At 40.3% G+C, this 25,954-nt stretch overlaps 1 protein-coding gene across 1 annotated transcript in view; it reads right to left on the bottom strand.

The window, feature by feature from the left end:
• Nucleotides 1-19,322, bottom strand: part of LOC310819227 (sodium channel protein type 2 subunit alpha-like) — a gene marked incomplete at both ends in the record, with an annotated part of 29,505 nt that extends 10,183 nt beyond the window's left edge. Inside the window, 16 exons of the mRNA XM_083690471.1 lie at nucleotides 630-1,043; nucleotides 3,183-3,539; nucleotides 4,172-4,345; nucleotides 5,065-5,303; nucleotides 5,653-5,779; nucleotides 6,121-6,477; nucleotides 6,818-6,994; nucleotides 7,200-7,397; nucleotides 7,566-7,707; nucleotides 12,701-12,764; nucleotides 12,900-13,142; nucleotides 13,500-13,591; nucleotides 14,904-15,032; nucleotides 15,676-15,756; nucleotides 17,181-17,308; nucleotides 19,056-19,322. Coding sequence (XP_083546597.1) covers nucleotides 630-1,043; nucleotides 3,183-3,539; nucleotides 4,172-4,345; nucleotides 5,065-5,303; nucleotides 5,653-5,779; nucleotides 6,121-6,477; nucleotides 6,818-6,994; nucleotides 7,200-7,397; nucleotides 7,566-7,707; nucleotides 12,701-12,764; nucleotides 12,900-13,142; nucleotides 13,500-13,591; nucleotides 14,904-15,032; nucleotides 15,676-15,756; nucleotides 17,181-17,308; nucleotides 19,056-19,322 — 3,189 coding nt within the window. The remainder of the gene's footprint in view (nucleotides 1-629; nucleotides 1,044-3,182; nucleotides 3,540-4,171; nucleotides 4,346-5,064; nucleotides 5,304-5,652; nucleotides 5,780-6,120; nucleotides 6,478-6,817; nucleotides 6,995-7,199; nucleotides 7,398-7,565; nucleotides 7,708-12,700; nucleotides 12,765-12,899; nucleotides 13,143-13,499; nucleotides 13,592-14,903; nucleotides 15,033-15,675; nucleotides 15,757-17,180; nucleotides 17,309-19,055) is intronic.
• Between the last annotated feature and the right edge of the window lie 6,632 nt (nucleotides 19,323-25,954).

Here is a 25,954-nt window from a genome sequence, read left to right as displayed (position 1 = left end):
CAATTGGACCAAAGCAATCAAAGCAATCTTGTGGGCTACATCATTCACCAGGCAACAAACCTATCCAGCTGTACTGTTCCTGCTTCCTCAAAAGGTTACTCAATCCCAATGTTTATTTAAACCACAACACAATGCCATTCCTACTGTATGTTTCAAGCACAATGCAATGCTGAAGCACAAATAGAGTCCTCTACCACATACAGTAGTACCACAATTAGTTATCAATTAGTAGTACCACAATGAGATTTTTGTGTTGACCTTTGGCTCTTACATAACCAAATCTCTGTGTCACCAGGGATCACCTTGTCTGCTTTGCAGATTAACATGTTATGTATCCGCGTCCACATCCACAACCCCCTACTGTAATCTACTGTGTCTCCCCTATCATCTCATTAACCCCTGACCTCACTGGCACTGTTGTTTCCTGAAAAGCTTTGTAGCTAAAGTAGTACTTTATATATTTTGTCAATCGAGGCCCACTCCTCTTCCAGACCAGCAAAGTTCTATATTTAAAGAATTTAGGCATGAGATGCATTAATGCATCTAAGAGACAACAGGGGAAGAACCATCATCTAATCACATACACCCATTCCCTCCTAAATGATCTACTGTAGTCCCAAAAGCCTTACCAGTTTATTATCCTCATCCTCTGATGACTCAGTCTCCACCTCGTCCTCAGGAAACTCCACATCTGATTCACCGGGGGCGATAGGAACACTGATGGTCAGGTTGGGGTTAGTCATGTAGCTGTCCTCCTCCGGTACAATGTACTTCTCCTCGTAGCGTTCGATAACTCCAGCAACAGTGCCGTTGCTCTCAACGTGGTTGGTGTCAGCCTGCAGCTTCACAGTGGTCTTGTTCTCTGTGGCCATCTTCAGGTTCCCGTTGCAGAGTTCAGAGATGTTCCGTGTCAGCCAGGAGACACCAGTGTTGATGCGGGCGACGGCGATCTGGATGTTGTTCATCTCGCCGTCTTCATCAGGAGCCGACAGGTTGTCAGAGCTGAAGGAGCTGAGCAGCAGGGCCAGAAAAAGGTTCAGGACCTGTGAAGAAAGAGATATCAAATGTTAAACATACTGCAAATATATTATCACTATAATTCAATTATCATCTTTTAATTTCAACCCATTTCATAATGGGTGAATATCTGTTGTATATGTGCTGATTGATACAGGCAGCGTTGCATACTGTATGAGTATGTTGAGAAATTAGGATAAAAAATTGTTTATGCATCGTTCATATGAAGTTACAGATAGGCACTGCTGCTTTTGAACAGTAATTCTCAGTACTGACAATTATGATGCCTCTTCTACATGTTTCCCCCCCCTCTCTGCATGTATCAAATATCGAAACAGTTGCCATGTATGTCATCTCATCTGTGTCTCATGTTTAAATAATCTCTTCATCCATGTAAAGAAGAAAATGTCTGTAAGCAGATCTGAGATCCAGGGCAGGAGACTTAAGAATGACAACACACAATCTCCTTTCACACAATGTCAGATAAGACATTCTATCATGTTTTATCAACAGATGGGAAATCCTGTGTTGTCAACATAAGAGGATGGTCCCAGCTATCCTCAAACATATGCTTACAAGCACTGGCGATGCTGTTGCCACATGTAGTAGGCTTACTCAAGGATCTAGGCCTCAGAACCCAAGTAATCTATCCTCTTGCTTAGAGAGCACACCATCTCCCATACCTCTCCATGGTGTATATGACGTGGACAGTAGACAAGGGATCAACTCTTAGTCTGCTCTTTCCGAGCCGCTAGGGGGCATGATCGGATGATTGGTGATGAATGCCCTTTGACCTTATCACCCGAGGGGGATAAACTGCTTTCACATGATTCATGTTCTGTTCTGAGAGGGTTTCTGTCTGTCTGACCAGGCCCGGGAGGGAAGCTGGAGGGATCTGTTCACTTCTGTCTAATAAGGAAGGAAAAAAAGACTCAATTTCCAGTTTTGTTCCTAAACATGGGATTAAATATGCCAGAAACTAGCCTTTTATGGCAACAGGACTAAAGGGAATGCAGGGAACAGGTGTTAAGTGGTGTCCAACAGGAACTCAAGCCCTACTCTTTTAAAGACAAACATGGTTTTAAAACAATAACATAGGAGTGATTTGATCGCAGGCCAGGCAAACTCCTGTTTCTCTGAGCATTACACTATTTTAATATATGTTGTTGGACGTGAAATGAAAAAGCCAGAGCCCAGTAATACTGTCTCTCTCTCTCTTGTTTGGATTTGGCCCATGTCCTGGATTAACAAAATGGCTACCTCATACTGTAGTTAATTTGTGGCGGAGAAAGGTACAGTACTCACTTGCTGTAAATGCAAAGCTTCCCTTTCAACCAGATAAAAAAAAAATCAATCAAATGAAAAGAAAAAAGTATACCTTTAGGACAGGTAGGGGCCAATTCTAAATGAAAAAACACAACATTTCAAATGAATGCAGTGCCATTCAAAGTGAAGCGAGATCAGGAATGTGTGAATAAGTCTGGAATTCTTTGAATTGAAAAAGGTTTTGATCCCTTCTCATAAAATGTTAGTTCAGGACACAGCTGGACAACAAAGCACCACCTCGGTGGGCCAACCAACACTCACTTGCTATGGCGCCAAGTGGCAGCAGTGTGTATAAACAGAGCTGTTACTTGGATTAAATGCTTTTTGTATATAAACAGGGCCCTGACATGAGGTTTTGTTGTATGGTACAACAATATGGATACCTGCTCTTGGACCATATAGTCAAGTAAATACAGCTGGAGCTCGACCGTATTGTAGTGTGACCTCAACTGATCTCCTGCTTAGCACTGGGGTCACAGTTTCCCGAAGACCTAATTCATTACTAGTGGATACATCATACAGTGTAAGATGTAGTACTGAACATTCAGCTGTGTCGGCAAAAACCCCGATGGCCAGTCCTCCAGTGTGTGTATCTGTTATGACTCAGCATCGAATGACAACGTGACCGGTAATGCATACTGTACATGTAGGACTTTTCATTGTATGTTGGCCCAAGAATGAATCTGTTTTGAAGTTTACTTGTAGTAATCTTTTGGGTCAGTTTTCATTGGCTACATGAAGCCCTTTGTAGCATTGCAGACAACACTGAATCTATGGTTCCTCTGTAACCCCCCCCCCCACACACACACACACACACACATACAAAACCTTGTACTCACCACCAGATTCCCTATCACCATGACCAGCATGAAGACCAGGATACACAGAGGTTGTCCAGCCACTTCCATACAGTCCCACATGGTCTCGATCCACTCCCCACAGAGCACCCGGAACACAATGAGGAAGGAGTGGAAGAAGTCCTTCATGTGCCAGCGGGGCAGCATACAGTCCTTGGAGATCTTACACACACAGTCCTGGTAGTTCTTCCCAAACAGCTGCATGCCCACCACGGCGAAGATGAAGACAATGATGGCTAAGACCAGAGTCAGGTTCCCCAGCGCGCCCACAGAGTTGCCAATGATCTTGATGAGCGTGTTCAATGTAGGCCATGACTTAGCCAGTTTGAAGACTCTCAACTGACAAGCAAAAAAAAAAAGGAAATCTAATCAAATAATCTACTCTCTGATTACTTCAGTTATGCATAGAAAGGATTCACATTTTTTGCAATTGGATACAAATACCAAAGGGCCTCTGAGTGATTCTCATGATTATTCTGCAGTAGCCTACTTGATCTTTATCTGCTGGCCTACCTTTCCTCCTAGACTTTGATTGCTGCTTTTATGATATGGTTATACAGTATATATATTATATATATGTATTTTTTTCTGTTTCATCTTTCATTTTATGCACTTTGAGATTATTCTTGGGTAATGAAAAGCGCTTTATAAATGTAATAAATTATTATTATTAGCATTACAGAAGAAACATATCACTTTATCTCCCAAGTTTCTCGAAAACTCTGTTCAAATGTGTCACCATCTTCCTGAGCCTCATTGACAACACGACTCAATCATAATAATAATGGATGGCAGATGACAGTAGTGGGTGAGTCTGTGCAGGAACATGGGGTCAGCTTTAAGTTTCTCACTCACTTATTACTAAGGTTGAGTCATTTTATATGTAGCATCTGTTTTCTCGTTGTGTGATTTGAATATTACATTAAAAAACAAAACAATAACATGTCAAATGAAACTAAATGAAGCATTACCAGTCTGAAGGAGCGGAGGACAGACAGGCCTTCCACGTTGGACAGACCCAATTCCATGAGACTGAGACAGACGATGATCCCATCAAACATGTTCCAGCCATGTTGGAAGTAGTAGTAGGGGTCCAGGGCTATGACCTTCAGAACCATCTCTGCCGTAAAGATCCCCGTGAACACCTGTAAGAGCACACAGATAAGCTAGAACCCACAGAATTATAAGAACAAAGATTTTCTGAATTACGAGAATTAGGATCTTATCATGATCTCTGTGACAGAACAGCTGTCAGCAGAAAAGTTTAGTTTAGTACCTTAAAGACATGATTTGTGATCTTAAACACACAACAATGAACAAATACAAAAATGAATTAAAAAATGCTGTTTTTACAGTGAAATTCTACAGGTTTACATCCACATTCTACATGGGATTCACCAGTAGACCAGTAGAGGGAGATGTCGAAAATGCAAACTGAGAGATTAGCCCCCCCCTCCCTACCACTACCACCCTGAGATCAGTAGCATGTAAACGATCCTCTACCAAAGCTTATGAATCAATGATAATAGAAGAAAGTCAACAGTAGGCCAATACAGTGTTTGTCTGTTCTAACATTGTGTTCACTGGCCTCTTAATTGCTAACCATTATCTCCTTAGGGTCCTAAAATAAAAATATATAAAAGAAAGAACCCATGTTGCCTGATATAGAAATGCATTACATGAATTATGTGTTGTTGTTATGGCATTTTATGGCATTTTCTTCCCTGTGCGGTCTTATTGACTTTCGAATGAGGCTTTCACTCCCAGTGGTCATTTAACATCCAATAGCACTTATTGGGAGAGGGTGTTAACCCGGTGTCCTGGCAACAATCCCAATCTGGTCCTGTGTCATAAAAACCCTTACCAGATTGCCAACGGAGAGCATCCCATTAAACTCGTCAGTCATGGGGTAGTGCTCCAGGGCCATAAAGAGGGTGTTGAGGACGATACACACAGTGATAGCCAGGTCCAGGAAGGGGTCCATCACCATGAACTTCACCCACTCCTTCAGACTCAGCCACCAGGGGCAGCAGTCCCAGATCAGGTACTTCTTAGCGAATGTGTACCAGCAGGGGTGGCACTTCTGCCTTGATTCCGTTAGTTCTGTATCGTAGAAACCAGAGCACTGTCGGCTTGGGCTGAATTGTAATGCTGTGATTATTTTCAAAGATTTGCTCCTGTTGGCCTTGAAAGGCCTTTTACTACGATTTCAATTGTGTCAGTGTTTCTCCTGAAACCAAATCCTAACAAGAGATCTGTGCACATAACTCATAAGTGTTTTGTTTAAATCATGCATTGATGTCAATGGGAGATTTGAACAAATGAAGTAACACGTGTGCAGATCTCAAGTTAAGAATGGTCCCTACATTGTCTAGATGAACACATCAGTGTGTCATTAACAGCATTAGAAGACCCTCTGTGTGTGACCTCTGACCTCTGAAGTGACTCTCACCGTCCATGGCATCGCTGAGGAAGCTGATGGAGCTCAGCCCTCTGTTCCTGTGCAGCGGTGGCACAGTGACCACTGGGGACAGCTGGGGACCAGTCCCGGGGCTCGACTCCTTCACACACGTGGGCTCCTGGGACGAAGGAAGGTTTTTTTTTTGTACATAATTTTTTTTTTAAAACAGTGACTGGATGAATTTACAGACACACTAGTGATTCTATGTCACAGAGCCTCTGAGACTTCTTCTCTGGTTTTTATCTGGTGGGCTGTTTATCCAAGTTGGAATGTTTTTGTGATGGGGATATTGTATAAGTATAAGGAGCACTGAGGGGAAGCTGTTAATGATTTGATGGGGAGGGGAGTGGGGAAATTGTTTATAGCACCAAACAAAAACACCATAGTCAGTAGGTACCAATCTCTATTTTGCGATGTACCTCACTCAACACTACACCAGTGGCAAACTTCTCCACTCACCGTATCCTCCTTGACCTTCTCCATGCTGCAGACCGGCAGAGACGTGGGGGTGGTGACTCCGTTCTGGTCCAGGGAGAGGTTGAGTCTGCCATTGATGTTCAGGTTGGGGGTGAAGACATGGGAGCAGTGGCTCCTAATGCTGCCCGTCCTCTTCTTGTGCCACGGGGCGATCATGGATCCGGCGCGACTCCTCGACATGTCCCCGTGAACGCTGTACTCGTCGTCGCCAAAGTCGGCCTCTGAGTTGTTTCGCGGGCGGAAGGAGAAGATGCTGCATTGACTGCCTCTCCTGCTGCTGAGGGGGTGGGAGGAGAGGGTCGCTAGGAGGGGGTGGGCGGGCAGGGGAGACAGAGGAGGCTGCAAGACGAATGAGAGGGAGAAACAAAACATTACTATTACTACTACTACTATAATTACGGTAAATTGAATTGAACTCCAACTGATCCCCAGGCGAAAAATTATTATTTGTTACAGGCTTACCATAAAAAAAATGAAAATAACAAATATGCATCAAGAGATTAAAACATACAGTCTGATTGGCAGGGGAGGAAATATTTAGAGGGAAAACCTCTAAATAAAACTATTGGACATTTCAAAAAGATTAACAAACTGATGAGATTAACATCATTCAAACTTTTCAAAGTATGTGGAGGTAACTACAAAATGTATTTTTTATCTGATTGCTTAAGTACTGTACCATCAACATGGGGTCATCCAGGGGGTCAAACTTCTCATGTGCTTCCTCCTCCGTCTCCTCTGACAGTGTCCTGTGGGATCTCTTCTTACTCCGTCTCACGCCGCCCTCTTTCAGACGGAAGGGTGACAGCTCTGGGGACATGACGGAGTCTGTCTCTAGATTTCTTCGTGCTGCCAACTTCACCGAGAAATAATGTTCAGCTATGGTCATATAGTTACTGATATAATGCCAGTAGATAATACAAACTGTTAGAATTAGCACCAAAAAAAAATCTAATATAGTAATGACAGTAACTTGCAACCATCTTTCCAACACGTATTTTCGAAAGTGTTTGACAGTCAAACTGTTTTATCGCAGCAGCAAGTCATATACAGAACAGTACCCTCTGCTCTCTCCTCAGGTGTTCCATAGCCAGCTGGAACTCTCTCTCCTTCTGCCAGGCCTCAGCGATGGTGGCCTGGTTCTGCTCTTCGTAGGCCATGGCCACCACAGCCAGGATCAGATTGACCAAGTAGAAGGAGCCCAGGAAGATCACCAGCACAAAGAAGATCATGTAGGTCTTCCCTGCTGACCGCAGAGTCTGAGGGTGGAGGGACAGAATTAATGACAAAGTACTCTATATGCTACATTTTACAATATTATTCATAAATAAACAACTTTGCATAGATTGTGGACCATTATAAAACAAGATACTTAAAATGTTGTCTATAATTGTGTGACGTGAAGTTGCAAATCAACATTGTTGTACCTGATGATAGAGGTTTTCCCAGTAGTCTTGTGTCATAAGTCGAAAGAGAGCCAGAAAAGCCCACCCAAAGCTGTCAAAACTGGTATAGCCATAGTTGGGGTTCCTCCCTATTCTTAGGCAATCAAACCCATCCGGACATTTCCTGTAACACACACAGGAACACATTGCCACCGTTAATGACAACAGGACATAACATGTTTATTTTATCTCCAAAACCTGGTGATTATTAATTATATCAGCTGCCACTGATAAACAAGTGTTATGAATTATAATGAATAACATTACGGTATGTCACCAACTAGGGCATAGTCATGGTGGCGTGCGTCATATTTGACCATCGTTAAAACATCTCCAGTATCGACATGTACCCCTCAGAGGAGCGAAGAGCATAAGGCTGACATCACCATTATTTGAACTGAAGAGGGCACTTGAAATTCGGTCCAGGCAGTGGGCTCTAAAACGCATCGGACCAAAAGGGATTATGTTGAGCCAGATCAAGTTCTGTGGTTAAAAAAATGGCAGCTTTGATGCTTCCATCTCTGATCTTTATTGTTACCACGGTGGCATTACTGCAAATGTTTCAGTTCCAGCAGCTGAGGACAAGCTGGGCTGCCATATCAATCTGAAAGCAGAATAATTTAGTAATGGCAGTAAAACAGCTGGATGGGAGTGCATCACTCTGGGAACAGCTGTACAACTCACCACACTAGGCTCAGTAATACACTGGAGAGGAGGATTGGCAATCATGATTTCACTGTCAGGCACACTGTCACTGAGGCGCATCACATTTAATATCATATTACCACAGAAAGGCGAGAGCATGGTGCCACCTCACCTGGTGTCCTGCATCGCCATCTAGTCATAACCATCAATATTTACAGTATATTGACTCATATACTGTAAAATAGTCATATGACATTCTGTATAACATCTACACATATGTCCCTGTTGTCTACCAAATGTCCCATGTGTTCATTGCTATCTTCCCTTTCGGCTAACTTTGCATGTTGTAAAGTAAAAGTCACATTTCTTTATTGTCAAATACTCTGAGAGCAGAGCAGTGAGACGCTTGGTCCGCACAGGGCCTCAACAGTGTTATACACATATAATAAACGTCCTAAATAGATTATGACTATATACTGTAGACCCTAACAGATTATGACAATATATATAAACAATATAAGTAAGAAGGTAGTGGGCAGTGCAATGCAATTACAGTTATGTGCAATAGTGTATAAATACATATCTGTCGGTAGTGCAAAATATCCTATAGGTAGCAGCAGTAGTGTATGTGTGTGTGTGTGAGAGTCAGTGGTACTGTAGCTGACTGTCTGGCTGTGGGGGAGAAGCTCTCACATAACCTTTTAGTCCCAGGCTGAGCGTTCCGGTAGTGTCTGCCAGATGGGAGCAGGGTGAACAGACCTTGTCTGGGGTGTACAGTATTACTGTTCTATAACTGTAGTCACAGGTACAAATGTGGTACTGGTGCAAACACTTCTAAATCTGGCCCAGAGGGTTCAGTGCTGGAGTAAAGGTTAATTTTCTAATTAGTTCACTAACATACAGTATTTAGTCTTTAGTATGAGCTGTGCAGGATAAAACAAACCACATCTAAATCTAATCTCACAATCTCACCTGGATGCATATAAGCTGCAATTTGTACTTTCAAAGTGACCTTTCTGTTACACATGTGATAGGATAATACGCTAAAAACAAAAAGCGTATTAGGATAAAGGTGCTTAAAGTTTCTATAGTAACTGTCCTCTGGAGACTGTTGTTGCCTGTGGAGAGCCTCTCTTGACCTTCCTGCTGCTTTGTCACTCTCCTGTGTGGGATCGCTCTTGGTTTGAAGGGTAATCGTGAAAAAGTTGGTGTAATATGTTCATACTACTGTTTTTGCTTATCACTGATTAGCATTCTAAGAATTTCTGTTTAGTTTTATCGTTTGGACATTTACAAACCACTAAATACGACCCCTATGGACTAAAACCACTGTGTGTTACACTTGAGCTTTCTTGTTTTTAACTATGTATTTGTATATATTATAGGTTTATAGAACATCGTTTCACTATATGTACATGTATGTAAATGTTGATTTTCTATATGTATGTAAATTGGTCTGACATTTCAGTCCATGACTGGGAAACACTAATAAAACTACAACTACCACTACTACCACCAAGGTAGGTTGAGTGAGATAGCTAGCCCATAAAATGACGTCATCTAAAACTGAGGGTGACAGCTAAAGTAGTACAGTAGCAAGCTATAAAGCCGACCATAAAACTAATGGTGATACACTAGCTAAAGTAGTACAGTAGCAAGCTATAAAGCCAACCATAAAACTAATGGTGATACACTAGCTAAAGTAGTACAGTAGCAAGCTATAAAGCCAACCATAAAACTAATGGTGATACTCAAGCTACAGCAGTATAGTCGGGAGCCACAGCTGTAAACCATAGGGAGACAACGACTTAATGTCAAAGCTAAGGACAATGCTAGTGGAGTGAGACTGGGTTTAAACCCTGACAAAGGCCACCCACCCGTGAGTGGAGGCTTGCCCTGCCCATCCTGGCATAGGGGAAAAGTTCATAGTGTCTATGTCATTGTCAATCAGCCGAAAGTAATCCATGATGCACACACGCTATCAGATGTACAAGGGGATAAGCAATGTGTTTAAAATCTACAGTGGGCGTGGTAAGGAACATTTCAGATGTACTGCAGAAACAGCTCAACACCCACGCATGGCCGACCTTTTTTTTTTTTGCAACATAATCTACTGTATGTGTGTGTGTGAGTCATCATAATGTATCTGAAGCTTTAATTTGGAAATCTACTCAGGGATTACTTGTTGGAATACACTCAAAAGATTAAGCATCCTCTATGTTTTATGTCCCCCCCTTTGACCTGCTTATAGTAATGTCTTCCCTCCATGGATAACCTCACAAAAGGTTGAGCTCAAATGTAGCAAAAGTAATCAAAGTAGTTTAGTTATTGATGGTCATCTCTCCAATGGATAGCATATCATAAACGACTGGGCTGCATTGTATCTAGAACCCTGGTGTCTCTGCAAAGCTGTCCTCAATCAACTTGTGCTTATTTTAGTACTCAAACAAACCGATACAGAATAATTAATGTGCTCTTGGCAATGATGGTCCAGCCCTCAAATTAGAGGGAGAAAAATAAATAATCCTCAGTGGTCTGTTATTGTTCAAACTGCCATTATCAAACCCATTACAAACTGAAAAAAAGAGATTAAAAAGGGGCTCAGATATGAATATAGTGGGGAAATCCTTTCTGTGGATCATGTGTCTCTATGGTGTTTAGGGTTTGACCACTTTTCAAAACAGCTGAATACAGCTACACCACTCTGATCTTTAACAGCCATACACTACAGTATGTGTGCAGTATATATCAGAATATATAGCGTATAAGATTGCACCATAGTGGGGAAACTCTGTTGTTGTATGTAGCAGTGTAGTTAAACAGTCCAGTGCTGAAACAGATAGGCTTTACTGACTTACTTTACAAGGTAGTAAAATTAAACTATTATTCCCTCAAATTTGAACAGACATTATTGAATCAGCTTTCCCTTCTTGGAGATTAAGCTTCTTTGTTTTTTTTTGGGGGGGGGGGGGGGGGACACTGAGAGAGATTAAGTTCTACTGAGATATTGCAACATTGCTGTGCATGTGCACTAGAATGTGTCACCATTTTCACAAGAAGATTGCAGATACATTTTCACAAGCAGCTACTGTATATGTATTTCCCTCAAAAGAAGAAAGATTGCTTCTAATAAGAACTAAAGAAGTTGGCATCAAATGCAAGATGCCATGCCAACTTGACCATTTCCTTAAACATGATAAATATCCAAGTGAATCTAGTTTTATCCGTCATCTTTAACGATTAACAAAAACACCTAATGGATAGGCAATTCGTTGAAAACCCTGGGATTTTCAAATTTAAACAGATGGGTATTTAGTTCAATATAACCCTTGAACTAATACTGGCATGGCCAGAGTCATTCCGTTGTGCTTGTTTCAAAAGCATTTGGATTTATAGGATTATTCTGTGCGTAGGCTGAGTAGCCATATTTGGCAGGTTTCACACTGTGCCTTTGATTGGGAACAAGGTCCATCTCTCCTCATCCAGAATGTCATCCACGCATGTTAGCTGTTGACACGCAATGAAATGCAAAAGTTATCTTTCTATATGTTATTCTAAACAACGATAACATTTGAATTGAGGAAATGATGAACTCCAGACAGTATGACAAGGATATGGATATTTAGTTAACAATTTGGTTAATCGGTTTTATTTATGGTTTGAATAAGATACAGTATATTCAGTTGAATATTTTTGTAAATATCATATATCACTCTGTTCATAATAGCTTCTGTTCAATACAAGTTCACTACTATCAAGATCTTTGACCAGTCTTTATACTATATGCTACTTGTCATAGTTTTCACTAACAACACATACAGAATTATTTCTTAGGCCTGTAATACAACTGACCATAAGATAATGGGTGGGTTGTCTTAAAGCTACCTATACTACAGCACTCAGATCCATAGAATTAGTAGCCAAAGTGATCTGTCTGGTTAACCTACAGTAAACGTGTCATAGAGCTTTTGAAATGATGAAATCCCAAAAGGCCCCATCAACCCTCTCTCTCTCCAGCTGGCAGCTCCATGTTCCACATGTACTGTCAAGGGACTGTCCGTGAAGAGCAGAGCGATTAACCACCACATGTCCCCTTCACACGCTACACCAACACTCAGGGTGGATTGTGTTCGTTTCATAGCGACTGCCACTTCCCTTATGACATCCTCCTTTTAGTGAAATACTGAAAGTCAAAGTGCTTTATTGTTGCTGTTTAGGAATTGTGACGTACATAGAGAATATATGTCACAATTCATAAACAACAATACTATATATAATACTATATATATAGAATAGAGGTAGCGCTTCTCCAAACCCTTATGCTGTACGATTCAATATAAACAAGAAGTATAGACTAAGGATTTGTGGTGTCAAAAGCCATTACATGCTAACCAACTTATAGTATTACACAATACCCTCTGCATTGCGTATAAGCATAGATGGTCCAATAGCAAGAACAACAGCTGACTTACCCCGCATCATTTCCAAATCCACATATTAAGGCATCTTTTGCTCCTTCAACTTTGTAGAAATTATCTGAAAAGTGGAAAAGAACAGAAAAGGGACTATTGGTTTATGAATGTTAAATATAAACAGTTCTTTCCTCTCTCACACACTGCTTAACCAATGAAAAGCGACAATACTTTGACTCTAGATCTCTATACGGCTAACCTTCATTGGTTTGAAAGTCCATCAAGGAGGGCCAGGTTCTGTTGTTGCAGACAAAGGTGTCGTTGGGGTTGTAGGAGTCATTGACACAGTGTGCCGCGCTGCGGACGCACTTTTGACGCAGGATGCCCATGAAGAGCTGGAGGCCGATGAGGGCGAACACGCTCAGACAGAAGACGGTGAGGATCATCACATCTGCCAGCTTCTTCACAGACTGGATCAGAGCGCCCACGATGGTCTTCAGACCTGGAGGAGACTTTCATATTTCAGTTATACAAGACGGTGTCCCAACAATTTCCTATTGGAGACAGCACATCCACCACATGAACATTAGGAGACATCAGCTAACTTCAGCAAAGCATTGTACGGTACATTGTCCTTTCAATTGTGAAGTATTGAGGAAGTATCCAATATGAACCCAGGATGGCCATAGGATCAATTTCATGTCTCCAGACTCACCAGTAATAATGTCTATAGTATCTCTCTCTCCATAAGACATACTGGGTTTCAGACACAACACTAAACCAACAGAGGATCTGAGTCATCAATGATTCCATATGCCACGTATCCAATAAATGGAATATTAATAACAGCGTCACTCACCTGGGATGACAGAGATGGTTTTCAATGCCCGAAGTACCCTGAATGTCCTTAATGCAGAAACGTTGCCAAGGTCCACAAACTCTGTCAAGTAGCTACAGAAACACATGAGAAGTGACATTAGCACTAACAATGCAGCATCAGGATAATACAACACTAGACAGACTTTGGGTTTGAGTACATGCAGAGACTGTTTATGTCATTGTTTATGACATCTCTGGTATATGTGATCAAAAAGACAGAAGGTGGATGGAGAAGTGCAACCCCTTTATTAAGATAAAAAAGATACTGTATTGCCGGTTAATAAACATCCTGTAAGTCGGTCATGATATCTAAAGATATCTATTGATATCAGAATAAAATACAAATAACCTGTCAAACGTATCTCACTGAAATGAGTTCAACAATAATAATATATTTTATTTGTTGCTTTTCACTTACGGGCATAAATCTCAAAGACATAATAAAAAACGTTCAAAAACTTTCTGCAGTTTCTGTATTCAAACAGAACAGAACACACCTTATGTCCCTTTGATTGGTCAGAGACAATAGTGCATCATAAATAGGTCACCTGACTAATCCGCCATCTGCATTATAAGCACTGAGTCATGGCACACAGATCTATGACCTCCACAATGGGCTTCTTTAAATCACAATGCCATTCAAACCACGAGGACCTACTATACATGATTGCTTAAAAATCATATAGAATATTGGTATATTAGTACAGATGTGGTAAACAACATAGAAAAAAAACAAATTATATTTAAGGAGGATTAGGTTCAGGTGATATTAAAGATGCTTTCAACACAGCTGATCAGGAGAGATGGTGGGGCCTAATTCTTATTGATCTGGTTGTGTGGTTGGCTGACAGAGCTGTCTGTCACAAACAGCATTACAATCTGCTGTTTCACACAGACATGATTTCTTCCCCCTGCTGTTTTCTCAGCACCATGAACAGCTCGTCTAATGGCCAGATTTGGCACAAGTTGAGTTCACATGCCTTTTTCATGAATGAAAAATATAAAAGAAACCTGGCAAACCTGACCCATAAAACTGTCTATTGTATATCAACACCTTTACTGAAGTAAGACTTCACCATTGCTGCTGATTTCAACCTCTATTTTACTGTTCTGTTCAACCTTTCATGTACTCCCTCTGTACTCCCTCTGTACTCCCTCTGTATTTATTGTACCCTCTGGTAAATAACCAGTGCAAACTGCACACCAGTGCCAAGGCCTAGTACTGCTGGCCCAAATGATCACACAGCACAATCAGGTCTTTAACCATCAGCTTACTTCAGACTCTACCATTCCTGCTCATTTAAACCATTGCTATAATTTACACCTTAGTTTTACCTACAGTTTATGGCCTCATTGAAGAGAGGTATGGAAAGCTACTACTCACGCCATGCTTATCACACTGAAATCCAGCCAGTTCCAAGGGTCTCTCAAGAAGGTGAACGGTCCTACACAGAATCCTCTGGCAAACATCTTTATCAGTGACTCAAAAGTGTAAATACCAGTGAATGTGTACCTGAAAATATTGATGAAGAAAAACTGCATTAGAGATGAATGGCATCTTTCTTTATTCATCAACATTATAATCTTTCTTATACCGGTCCCTCCCACAGTCAACCTTTCACAATTTCAGATGCAAGTTTGATGAAGATACATTATATGGTTGATGATGAGGATTGCATGTAGCGAAGAGAGTGTATGCAGCAATATGGTTTAAAGCACAGCAGGGATCTTTCTCAGACAAGCATGCTACATGCAAAGACCCCCTCTGTCCCCATCATTATCAGTGCCGGGTCAACCTATTATGGGGCCCTAAGCAAAAAACATCGGGGCCCCCCACCATCTTTAACAGGTGTCCTAACTGCTAATTGGCCAGAGGATGCATCCTAAAATATCAAGCAAAATGATTCAAGCAGCAGTTAATTACATCATACCTTACCATGCCTTTTTAGCATTCTTGTGTGTCATTCCAAGTGCAGTGATAATCACATGCTCAATGTACTTACATTGGAAATGACTCACCAATCAGGATTCACATAGCAAAAAAACCTGGTAAGGCTTAACGTTGGAACAAACATGGAACAGTTGAAATTCCTATCACAGAGAAGCATGTCATCATCACGGAAAGTGCACTGAGCATAAGTTAAGCGTGTACTTACTCTAGGTACTTGGTCCATGGGGCCGGGTCAGACATGGCCATGAAACAGCAGTTGGTTAGAATAGTGCACATTATAAACAGGCTGAACAATGTGGATAACAGTTAAGGAAATTCAGTGATACATCAAATATAATGACACACAGTATCAAAGACAATACAGTATCATTACAGTCACCATTATAGTCATAAAATGTATGTTTTTGCAAGAAATGTAGACTGTCATAATTCATATGCAGTACAAAATAAAGAGCATGCTGCTTTGCTTTCAGCGAAAATAATCCTAAATATAACCAAAAACGATAAACTCACTGGTCACCACGGACCTTGTCAGCCTACAGCATAAAAAATCAGCTGACCAGGTGCAAACTCCAACCTACTATACCAGAGTAACTCAGCATAGAGTTTGCATGCAGAGAGAGGACTCTGGAAGTCAACCAGAAAGCTAGGATTTTGTTGTTCAGAATGTCATCACTGATAATTGAAATTACATTTTGGATGATGTTTGCTTGCATGTTAGATTGCTCCTATTCTAGATTAGCAGGGTTGCTGTTACTGTAGTAATACAGTACAATATACTATAAGCTCAGCTTTTGGGTCAAATTTAAAAGTGAGATTTGAAATCCACAATACATTGGAGGAGGGATAGATTCACTCATGCATGCAAAGGACGAGTAGACCGTCTGAGAATGAATAGGCAGCCATCACGTGACGTGAAATCTCCTTGCTCTTATTTCATTTTGGAGATTAAAAGAGGGATATCAGGGGATTTCGTTTGCGATGCCAGGGAGGAACAGCACAAATCTGTTTCAAAAATTGGACTTTCGAAATAACCAATAGGATCCTTCCGGGAAATCTGTAAATATGATAAATTGGCTTATTGTACAGTATAGGATGCAGGTTATGGTTTTTTCAAATTTTGGAGGATTTGAAAGTCGTACCCTTTTGGGGGATTTTTTCCAGTTAATCTGCAATGTCTGTGACATTGTACTGAATAGGCTGTTCTGAACACACTCCCTACTTTACAAAAGTCATAACAGGCCAAATAGAAACAGACAAAAATACTGCAGATTTGTAATTACTATTACTAATGATATTTTAGGAACTCAAACATACTTGGCCTACTGACCAGCATATATACCTTAACACCAGCCTAATGGAAAATTATGATTCTGGAAAACAAAGTGAATTCGTCATTCACAATACCGTAACAATCATGAAAAGCTCATAAGGCTTCCAACCATGGACCCCATATCAATAATTTCTAAGAATAGTTATTCTAATTAAAACAACAGATAACAATGTGATCTAACACCAACAAAGACAGAACAACCTGGCTTGCTGAATAATTACATCACTCTTTTACATAATGTGGTGTGACCAGAGATGACATCACACCTTGTGTACAGCTGTGCTCATGACTAGTCCCTAACACAAACACGGAAGACAGACCGACCGATAGAAACAACAAACAAACAAACAAACAAACAGAGGTGCAGTAGAAGTCATAAAGGATATGAGTGGACTAGGACCCTCATGGAGATTCTTCTGATGAAGTGAAAGGGGGTGAATATATACAGCGCTGACGTGGCACTGAATCGGAAGATGGCCTTCCCTCTGTTTAGTACTATAAAAGTCTAGGGAGAAAAAAACCCACAATACTAACAACAATTGTGACGGTTGAAGGCAAAACCACATTATGCATTTTATACAGTACACTATATACTACACTCAATCAAACACAGTAACCAGATTTCTGGGGTAAGATAAAACCAGATTTATGGGTTAAGATAGGACTTATGTACAATCAATACACCTATGTTTAGAGTGTGAAGAAACAGAAATAAATTAATATGTGCTTTCACTTAGCCCCCGGAGAGTACCGTTTTGCCTGACTCCAGAAACTAATTTGGGTTTTGATAGATTATTGTTTATTAATTACTCAATGATTCACTCTGGAATTAATCAAATAGCAACATGTATCTTTTCTGACCTAAATAATCTAATCTGTGATGGGCAGGATTTACAGCTGCCACGTTGTCTACCATCTGTGTTGACATCTATAAGCAGTGTTTCAGTCTTCCAAGAAAACAGCAAACTTATTGTCAAAAGACCTATAGTGAGCACAGCACAGGGGAAGCTCAGATAATGGAGGCTGAACCTTTAGTGAACAGATGTGGCATTTATTTAAATATTTATTCGTCTTTGGTTAATCCCCCCATCCAGCAGAGCATCACATGCCAAAAAAACCAGACTCTGAGAATGACTGCCACGTCCTCTTTCTCTCTCCATAAACGCTCCGTTAATGGGCAGAGGATTGATGTACTGTCTCTGCAAATCAAAACTTAGTAATCCCATTTCAGGGCCTCACTAAAAGGTCTAAAGACTCACACTATGTTCTCACACTATGTGCCCACAACAGACTGACCGAAAATGACCTTTAGCGGTTTAATGACAAACTTTTACTCTTTATCAATAGATTAGGGAGGTTATATGTATTTATTCGCAAATGTACTAAACAAACGATTCTAATCATATTCATTTAATTACTGAAACAAAGAAATGTTTGGATCTCAATATGACTTGACCCGGATAAATAAGGCCTAATTATGTAGTTCGCATCAGGCATGTTTCAAAACCTTCAAAGCTGCTGATAAGATGCTAATAGTCCATCATAATTAACATGCATCACCTTTAAATAATTTTACGCATATTAGAAATTACATGTCATCTCTTTTGGGATCAAAATATCTCAATTTGACTAATAACCCAACAGTACTTTCCCCCAGCAGATTATGATGCCGCAGCCACAGGGGTAATAAACACTGTCTGTGTGCTAGTAGCAGTAAGCAGTAGTGCTCTAGAGAAAGGTCAAGGTCAGCTGCTCTTAGAAATACCAGTGCTACTGTCAGTCGTACACACCTGTGTCACACACCTGTGTCACCCTTTAAAAAACAACTGGACAAGAACGATATTTGAACTAGCTAACCAACTAGGCAGGTTCTTTTTAGCATTTGACCATTAGCACAATGGACAGTGAAAATGGTGCCCAACAATATCATCACACCCATAAACACACACTAAATCACTCTCTTACACATCCACCCACAACCACACCCACCCGCCCACATCCATACCCCCACCAACACACACATGCACGCACGCATGTGCGAGCGGACACACACACACACACACACACACACACACACACACACACACACACACACACACACACACACACACACACACACACACACACAAACACACACACACACACACACACACACACAGACACACACACACACACACACACACACACACACACACACACACACACACACACACACACATTGCCCACATCCACCTACCCCCACACACACTCACCCTCTTGTTCTTGAAGTAATAAGGGTCGATGTCATCCAGAGGGATCCCAACAAGTCCTGTAGGAATGTCACCATAGATGCGTGGGAGCTGCTTGCCTGCCTCCAGGTCGGCCCTGGGCCTGGACTGCTCCACATTCCCCAGATCCTCATGGTAATCCTTGGTGTTCTTGGCCTTATCCTCGGCAATCCGCTGCTCAATGGCAGCCAGGGATTCACGAGTGAACCGGCGCAAGGCATCAGGACCTGTTGGTAACAGCATGGCTGCCATCTTTTCATCCTGATTCTCCTGTACTAGAATTTACTTACAGCTGCAGGTGAGGTGAAGAAGGAGGAGAAAAAGGGGAAATATTGGTGATAATTCAATGTTCTGTAGTGAATGACATGCAAAAATGCAACATGATTGAATGATTGTAGCCTACTTGATTGATTGATTGATTGACTGACAGGTTGATTGATTGATAGACATCCATACAGAGCAGATAACTGTTGAAACACCATAAGACCTTTTAGACACTTCTTCGATATGAACATGAACCTCCTTCATATCCATCCAATGACAAAACCTGGCTCTACTTTCACAGGATAACAATCTGAACCCAGAGCTCTCCTGATGCGTGTCACTGTTCAAGATGAGAACAGACATGAGGACAGAGCAGTCTGTGTAAGCTCTCAGGAACTGATTTCCCTAAGGGATCCTTAGGTCAAGACCAATCCCAAAACACTGAAAGAGCTCTTATACGAAACTGCACTGAGCTGTAGGCAGAAGAGTACAAAAGGGGAGACTAGAGTAGGAGCTTATGGGGATGATTCACTGAAAATTACATAATTCATTAACCTGGCAGTTCCAAAACCATGGTAAATCATCTGTTTCTCATACTGTTACTTCTCCAGGCAGATACTGGGTGAGAGGACTAAGGTGACTGTTTTGAGAGCTCTAGTACAGTATGTTTTTGCATGGAAAGTCTGATGACAGTAAAAGATGCCTCATATGTCATTGCCAACCTAGACAACTAGTGTGTCTCCATCAGTAGGGCTTTCTTATGGTCTCTATTTTGGGCTTTGCAATAAATGCGTTACTTAAAGCTAAGGCCCGAAAGCCGGATTGACTCTAATTTTATGATTGGAAGTGGGCAGGGCCAAGAGGGAGTTCCATCCAGTGCATATGCCGAAAGACGATGTTTTAAGTTCTTTACCAGTGACAAATGCCAGCTTCCTGTTATCCAATCGTCCCTTTCAAAGTAGGGCAACCATAGTTCTCAGTCAGGGGGATTAAGCCCACTAAAACTGGCACTGGTGTAAGATACTGAAGTCTCCCCACTTGCCTCCATTACCTCTTGCCTCCATTGTCTGTGTCCTATGATCGGGTCGGTTTATGAACCTCAGTAAACTGGACAGCATGATATGGACAAAATCTCATATTGAGATAATTTTGCTAGATATTTAAATGGCGATATCACTTGTGATATACCAAACACTTGGGTGAACACATATTTCCACTTGACAGGGATGCAGAACCACAACAGCCCCTGCATCACTGGTCGCACAGCTGCCCTCAGGGGTCAAAATAGGTTTAAAGGATTACATTTATTGTACACCAAGTTATTGAGAAAGAAAGATTTTCCTTTACATAGAGTTGGCTTAACTCCCAGGAGTTCACCCCCCATCGCCTGTCCTGAAATGCATTGATCCCTTCACACACCCAGCCAGACACTAGTAGTTATCTGATCTCACTTGATCTGCTTGGTCAAGTTTGATCTCAGATCCACTCATTTCACTATAAATGAAATGTTTTTCCCATTTGGCCAGAGAATAAATAGGTTAAGTTCAGATACTGTAGCAATATAACGCGATAGAGGTTTATAGCAAGGGTGCTTCTATCACTTGTTTTATATCACTGTTGCCCAGTCTATGGCACCTAACATAAACCTAAAATCAGGTCAACATTTTTTTAATCTACAGCAAAAACGCTCAGCGAAAATATTGCCAATGTGGGCTGTCTCAATTTAGAAGCCGGCTTATTGGGGGGAGGAAATGGTGAAAATGCATTACACAGTCTCTTAGTTGAATGAAATTTAATTCTCATTGCAACCAGATGTGATGTCGTCCCCACCGCAAATAATTATCATAATTAGATTCATCGTAGAGCAGGAAAGAGAGTTGACTGAGGGCTTCACACTGATAAGGTGCCTTCCAAAATGTCCAACTACAACTGCACTAGAGGCTGTAAATCTACTAATTTTGTTTCTGTATAAATGACACAGAAAATACATTTAACAAAGGGCTAAAAGTACCAATTAGCCTAATTTATGTATTTATTTGATATACATTAAAAGTAAAGGCAAGAAATAGAGAAACCTACAGTATGATAACCCAAGATCGAGCATTAAACTACCCTCAGTGTACCGTATGTCTGTTTAGACAGATTCTCCTGAGGTGTGCCTTTTAAAGATTTAAAGACCAGGCTGAGCCATACTGGCTACACAATGTTAGGCAAACTCTCCAAACTCTCCATCACCATGACAACAACATTACAACTAAATCTTATGTATTTGGAATTACAGTCAATTACAGTACATCAGCACCTTGGTTTGGGAAATGTACACCTGGGAGCGGCTCTATGTTCAAATATTCCCTCCTAACAGACAGAGGGGCTCTGCCACCATCATATTAATCCATCATGCTCTCCATCACAGCAGACTATGATGCTATAAATGTACATAACCCACGTGGGTTAGGAGAGCAGTTCAGAGGAGAGTACAGAAGGTCACATAGGCTACAGGGTAATTCAAGGTAGTCTGGATATTTTTTAATCATCTTCTCAATCTGATGATGTGCTGTGTACACACAAAAACAACCGACCAAAAACTGCCACTCTTAAACGACATATTAAGCTACTGGAGGGATGGGGAAAAGGGGAAATGGATCTAAATATCTGAAAATTCCAGAATCAGGATGTATCCTTTCCTCTTGTTTTCCTTTGAATCAACCATCCCATATTGAAGCAGTTACAGTTAAGGATGTTTTCTGTGGTTGACTGTAGCATTAGTAAGCCTGAGAGAAGATATCACCAACCAAAAAGACAGTACAACAATTAACTGGTTGGCCACATAACAAAAGGTGTTCAACAGTCAGATTTGAATCCTATAAGTTGAGAGGAATTCTTGAAAAATAGGGAAAAATAGGGAAAAATAATTGCATTACAATTTTGGGTTGTCCAATCAGTCTTCTGTGTTCTATACAACTTCTGTTCTTGGACCTGGTTTCTCTTTGCAGACATTAGGAGGAGTAGAAATAACCATAGAGGTTATTTCAGGACAATCTAATCCACAGTAATCAATCTTCTTCTCCATCAAAACAAAGTCAGACAATCTGTCGTGTTAATCACAGTGTATCTTGGCTGTGACGCCTGCAACTTACTCAGCTCTGTGATTTTACTTACACAATAACAGCTTTTAGCAACATGACTTCATCAAACTGTGCAACACACAAACCTTAGTATGCTGTCTTTGTCTCAATATTTCTGATGATTTACCACCAGTCTATGAGAAATAAGTGATTTACATTGTCTTTTCATTTGTTAGTTTTTGTTTGTTTGTTTTCTTTCCTTATAACCTCTTTGTGTTGAAGCCTTCTCAAATTGCTTGGCCGTTTTAGGTAGGGTGTCTGATGATGATGCCTGGAGTCATTGAGTTATTGACTGTGTGCCCACAAAGCTCAAATTAAACTGTAGAAACTTGATGGCAATTTGGCTTTTGTCATGATCCCAAAACCCTACGCTACTGAAAACAACAACCTTTGCTTTGCCGAGGTGATGTTTTTTAGGGGGTTTTCTCTCCTTTTTCTCTCCTCTTCCTTTTTTAAAAATTATTATTATCATTATTATTATTTATTTTTTTACATATGATGTGTTTATACAGTACATAACAGTAATACTATAATCCATACAATACCAAAAGGTTGATTTGAAAGATTTGATTACAACTGCTTTCATACCACAAAGTATATACAGTATGTATGTACTGTATATATAGCCAAGTGAACACTAATTTGTTTCAAGAGACCAAAAACATGATCATTATAATGCATGGAATGGAATTGCATTACAATGAGCCCAACCTCCGATTTCTACCTCCACCACCCTGCCTGCTGTCCAAAAAGAGTTGTCAGCTGGTGACTATAGGGACTATGAAACCTGGGGCATAGGTATGCACTACTGAGCAGGATGACCTACTTCTTACTAACTCCAAACCTTTTACTGTGATTAGAGACAGATAGTCTCAGTCTCACTGCATTACCACATTACAGATACAAGATAATGATTTTGATGTATATAACGCCACAATGAGGGTTAATGGAAAACGCTCATTCTGCGGATAATGAAACAAATACCTGTATGACACTGATGGGAAGTATTAAGCTGACTGTGGAGTTAGAAATATCTGAAGCATTAAATTAAGTGTCAATTTATTATTTTAATGGACTCATGGTCATGTTCTGGGCAAGCAATTCGATTTATAGTTTATTTGTTGCCTGTTTATTACAATAAGGACTCCTTAAAAAGAGTTTCATGTTTGTTATGATAAAACTACTTGACAAGCTCACTCTCCCCCCCTACACCTGTATATAGTTTGCCCTCAACTTTAAAGGGAGTGGAGTTTGATGAACCTTCCAATTACAAAGAGGGGAATCTCTGTGACCAATCAAACCATGTACCTCCTTGAGGAGTGGATCCTCCATGGATGTCCAAAACTCTTACACGTACTCAATCTTACCAGTGAGTTTATTGGGGGACACATAACTGTAGGCCAAGTCTACCATGCTATTTTCATAAGATGGATAGATACATGTGAAAAAAAATGTCATCATAACACACAATAGCTGTCTTGATCAAATGTAAGTTACTACACAGTCCTCCTGTGCTCTTCACATACACTATTGTCCCAAGATGTCTAAAAGACAGGACATGATTTTATAGCTCAATATAAGCCTTCAATACCCAACCCAACATTGATGCTTTATGCTCAAGCAGATTTTGAAAAACAAACAAATGTACTTTTATTTGATAACTATGCACATATATGTGCCAAACGTTTTTGTTTATAACCCCAGATCAAATGTGTAGTGTGTACGATGTTTATTGGTTTATTCTGAGAAAATAGATGAAGATTAAGAGATGAAGAATAGTCTAAAAGCATGCAGCTTTTACCAGCTGCAGTAAATATAGACCATTGCATTCGTTTATGCAGCTTTCCTTCCTAATTCATGCATGAACAAAGCAGAAAAAAACTTTTGTTTGGAAATGTGACTTTGAAAGTCATGCATGAACTTTCAAGGATACTCATCCCATTGTTCATTGACATGCGCAGGCCTAGTAATATATGTATTCATAAGCCTAATACTTAATACAAACAATGGTTAATGTCCAAAATTCAGTCAACTCATGATTGATCCGAATTTGGGATGAATATGATAGGCTACTTACGTGTGAAACTCCGTGATTTACGGCATAGCTTCCAGAATTAAGTTCTTCAGGTTTTAAAGAGCAGAATGGCCAAAAAACCCAAGTAGAATCCATGACTAGTTTGTCCCATGGCAGATCCTCATTTATAATCGACAAAATACTCCAATTAAACGGTTTCGGAGACTAAAAGCCGGTGTTATTATTGCGAAGCCGAATCCAGAGGTTATGGTCAAAACTGCCTCCCAGATGATGAATGCCAGTTGTCAAATCCCCTTATGTTGGGCATTTTGGAAAGCGGTTCACTGGAAGCTACAGGTGCGACGGCTACCTACGGTCCAATAACTCACCGTTCCCTTCCATTTTAATAACTCTGAAATTATTTCCAAACGGGAAAAGCATAAAAAACCCGCACCAGAAACGTTGGTGTGCTATCAAGAGATTCATGCGTCTTCCCGAAACATTGCGCTGGATGGGGCAAGTCCTAAACCTCAGTTTGCCCTTGAGCTGTTGAGCTGGGGAGGCAGGATGCCTGACAACAGGGGATTATAGCTGGCCATCTCATCTCACATGCATATAGGCCTTATATAGAAACATTTGCAATATGATTATGGTTAGAATAAGTTGGCATGAGAATTCTACTTTTTACCTCACTTTTTATTGTGAATTCAAAATTTAAGAAATGTTTTTAAAGACCACAATGAGGAAGATAGCAATATTTAGAATACTTTAACTGACAGCTGTTTGTCTGTGCCCGTGCTAGATGAATAAACCAAGTTTGATGTAAACACGAATGTTGTTGTTTTGTTCCTGTTGTTAATTTTCCATTTATGTCACATCTGTTGACAAGGGCAACCCCTTAAAGCTATGTTGTTAATGCATTACATATGACTAAAAACGTATCGCCCACATCCACTTGAAAAACATATTTTCTCACACAGGTGTCCCACGCATGGGCGTTTAGGCCATTCAAATGGTAGGCTACTGAGTCAGAATTAGATAACAAAACGTGGCCCTGTTGCTCCCTCTATCGTCACATCAGTGTTCTTGCTATAATAATAATTATATTAATGTTATTAATGTTATTAATATTATTATTATTGTTAATAATAATAATAATAATAATGATAATGATAATAATAATAATAATGCTTTTATTTTGTATAGCGCTTTTCTTAGTACTCAAAGACACTACATTCCATTGAGAGAACAATAATAGATAGATAAATACAAAGTAAAACAAAATTCGTTATTATTTATTAATTAGGGTTATTTATTATTGTTATTATGCAACCAATGGACCAATGTCATCAGGTGTGAATAAAGCATAATATAAAACCTAATGAACAATGTTTGTACTGCAGGGACAAAAAACATTGATTACAATCAAAATGCTGATATCTGTCTATAGATATGCTAATGAAGATATCTAATGACTCTTT

The sequence above is a fragment of the Argentina silus genome (genome assembly GCF_951799395.1).
Source record: "Argentina silus genome assembly, chromosome: 18".
NCBI lineage: Eukaryota > Metazoa > Chordata > Actinopteri > Argentiniformes > Argentinidae > Argentina > Argentina silus.
This window is presented reverse-complemented; position numbering and strand designations above follow the sequence as displayed.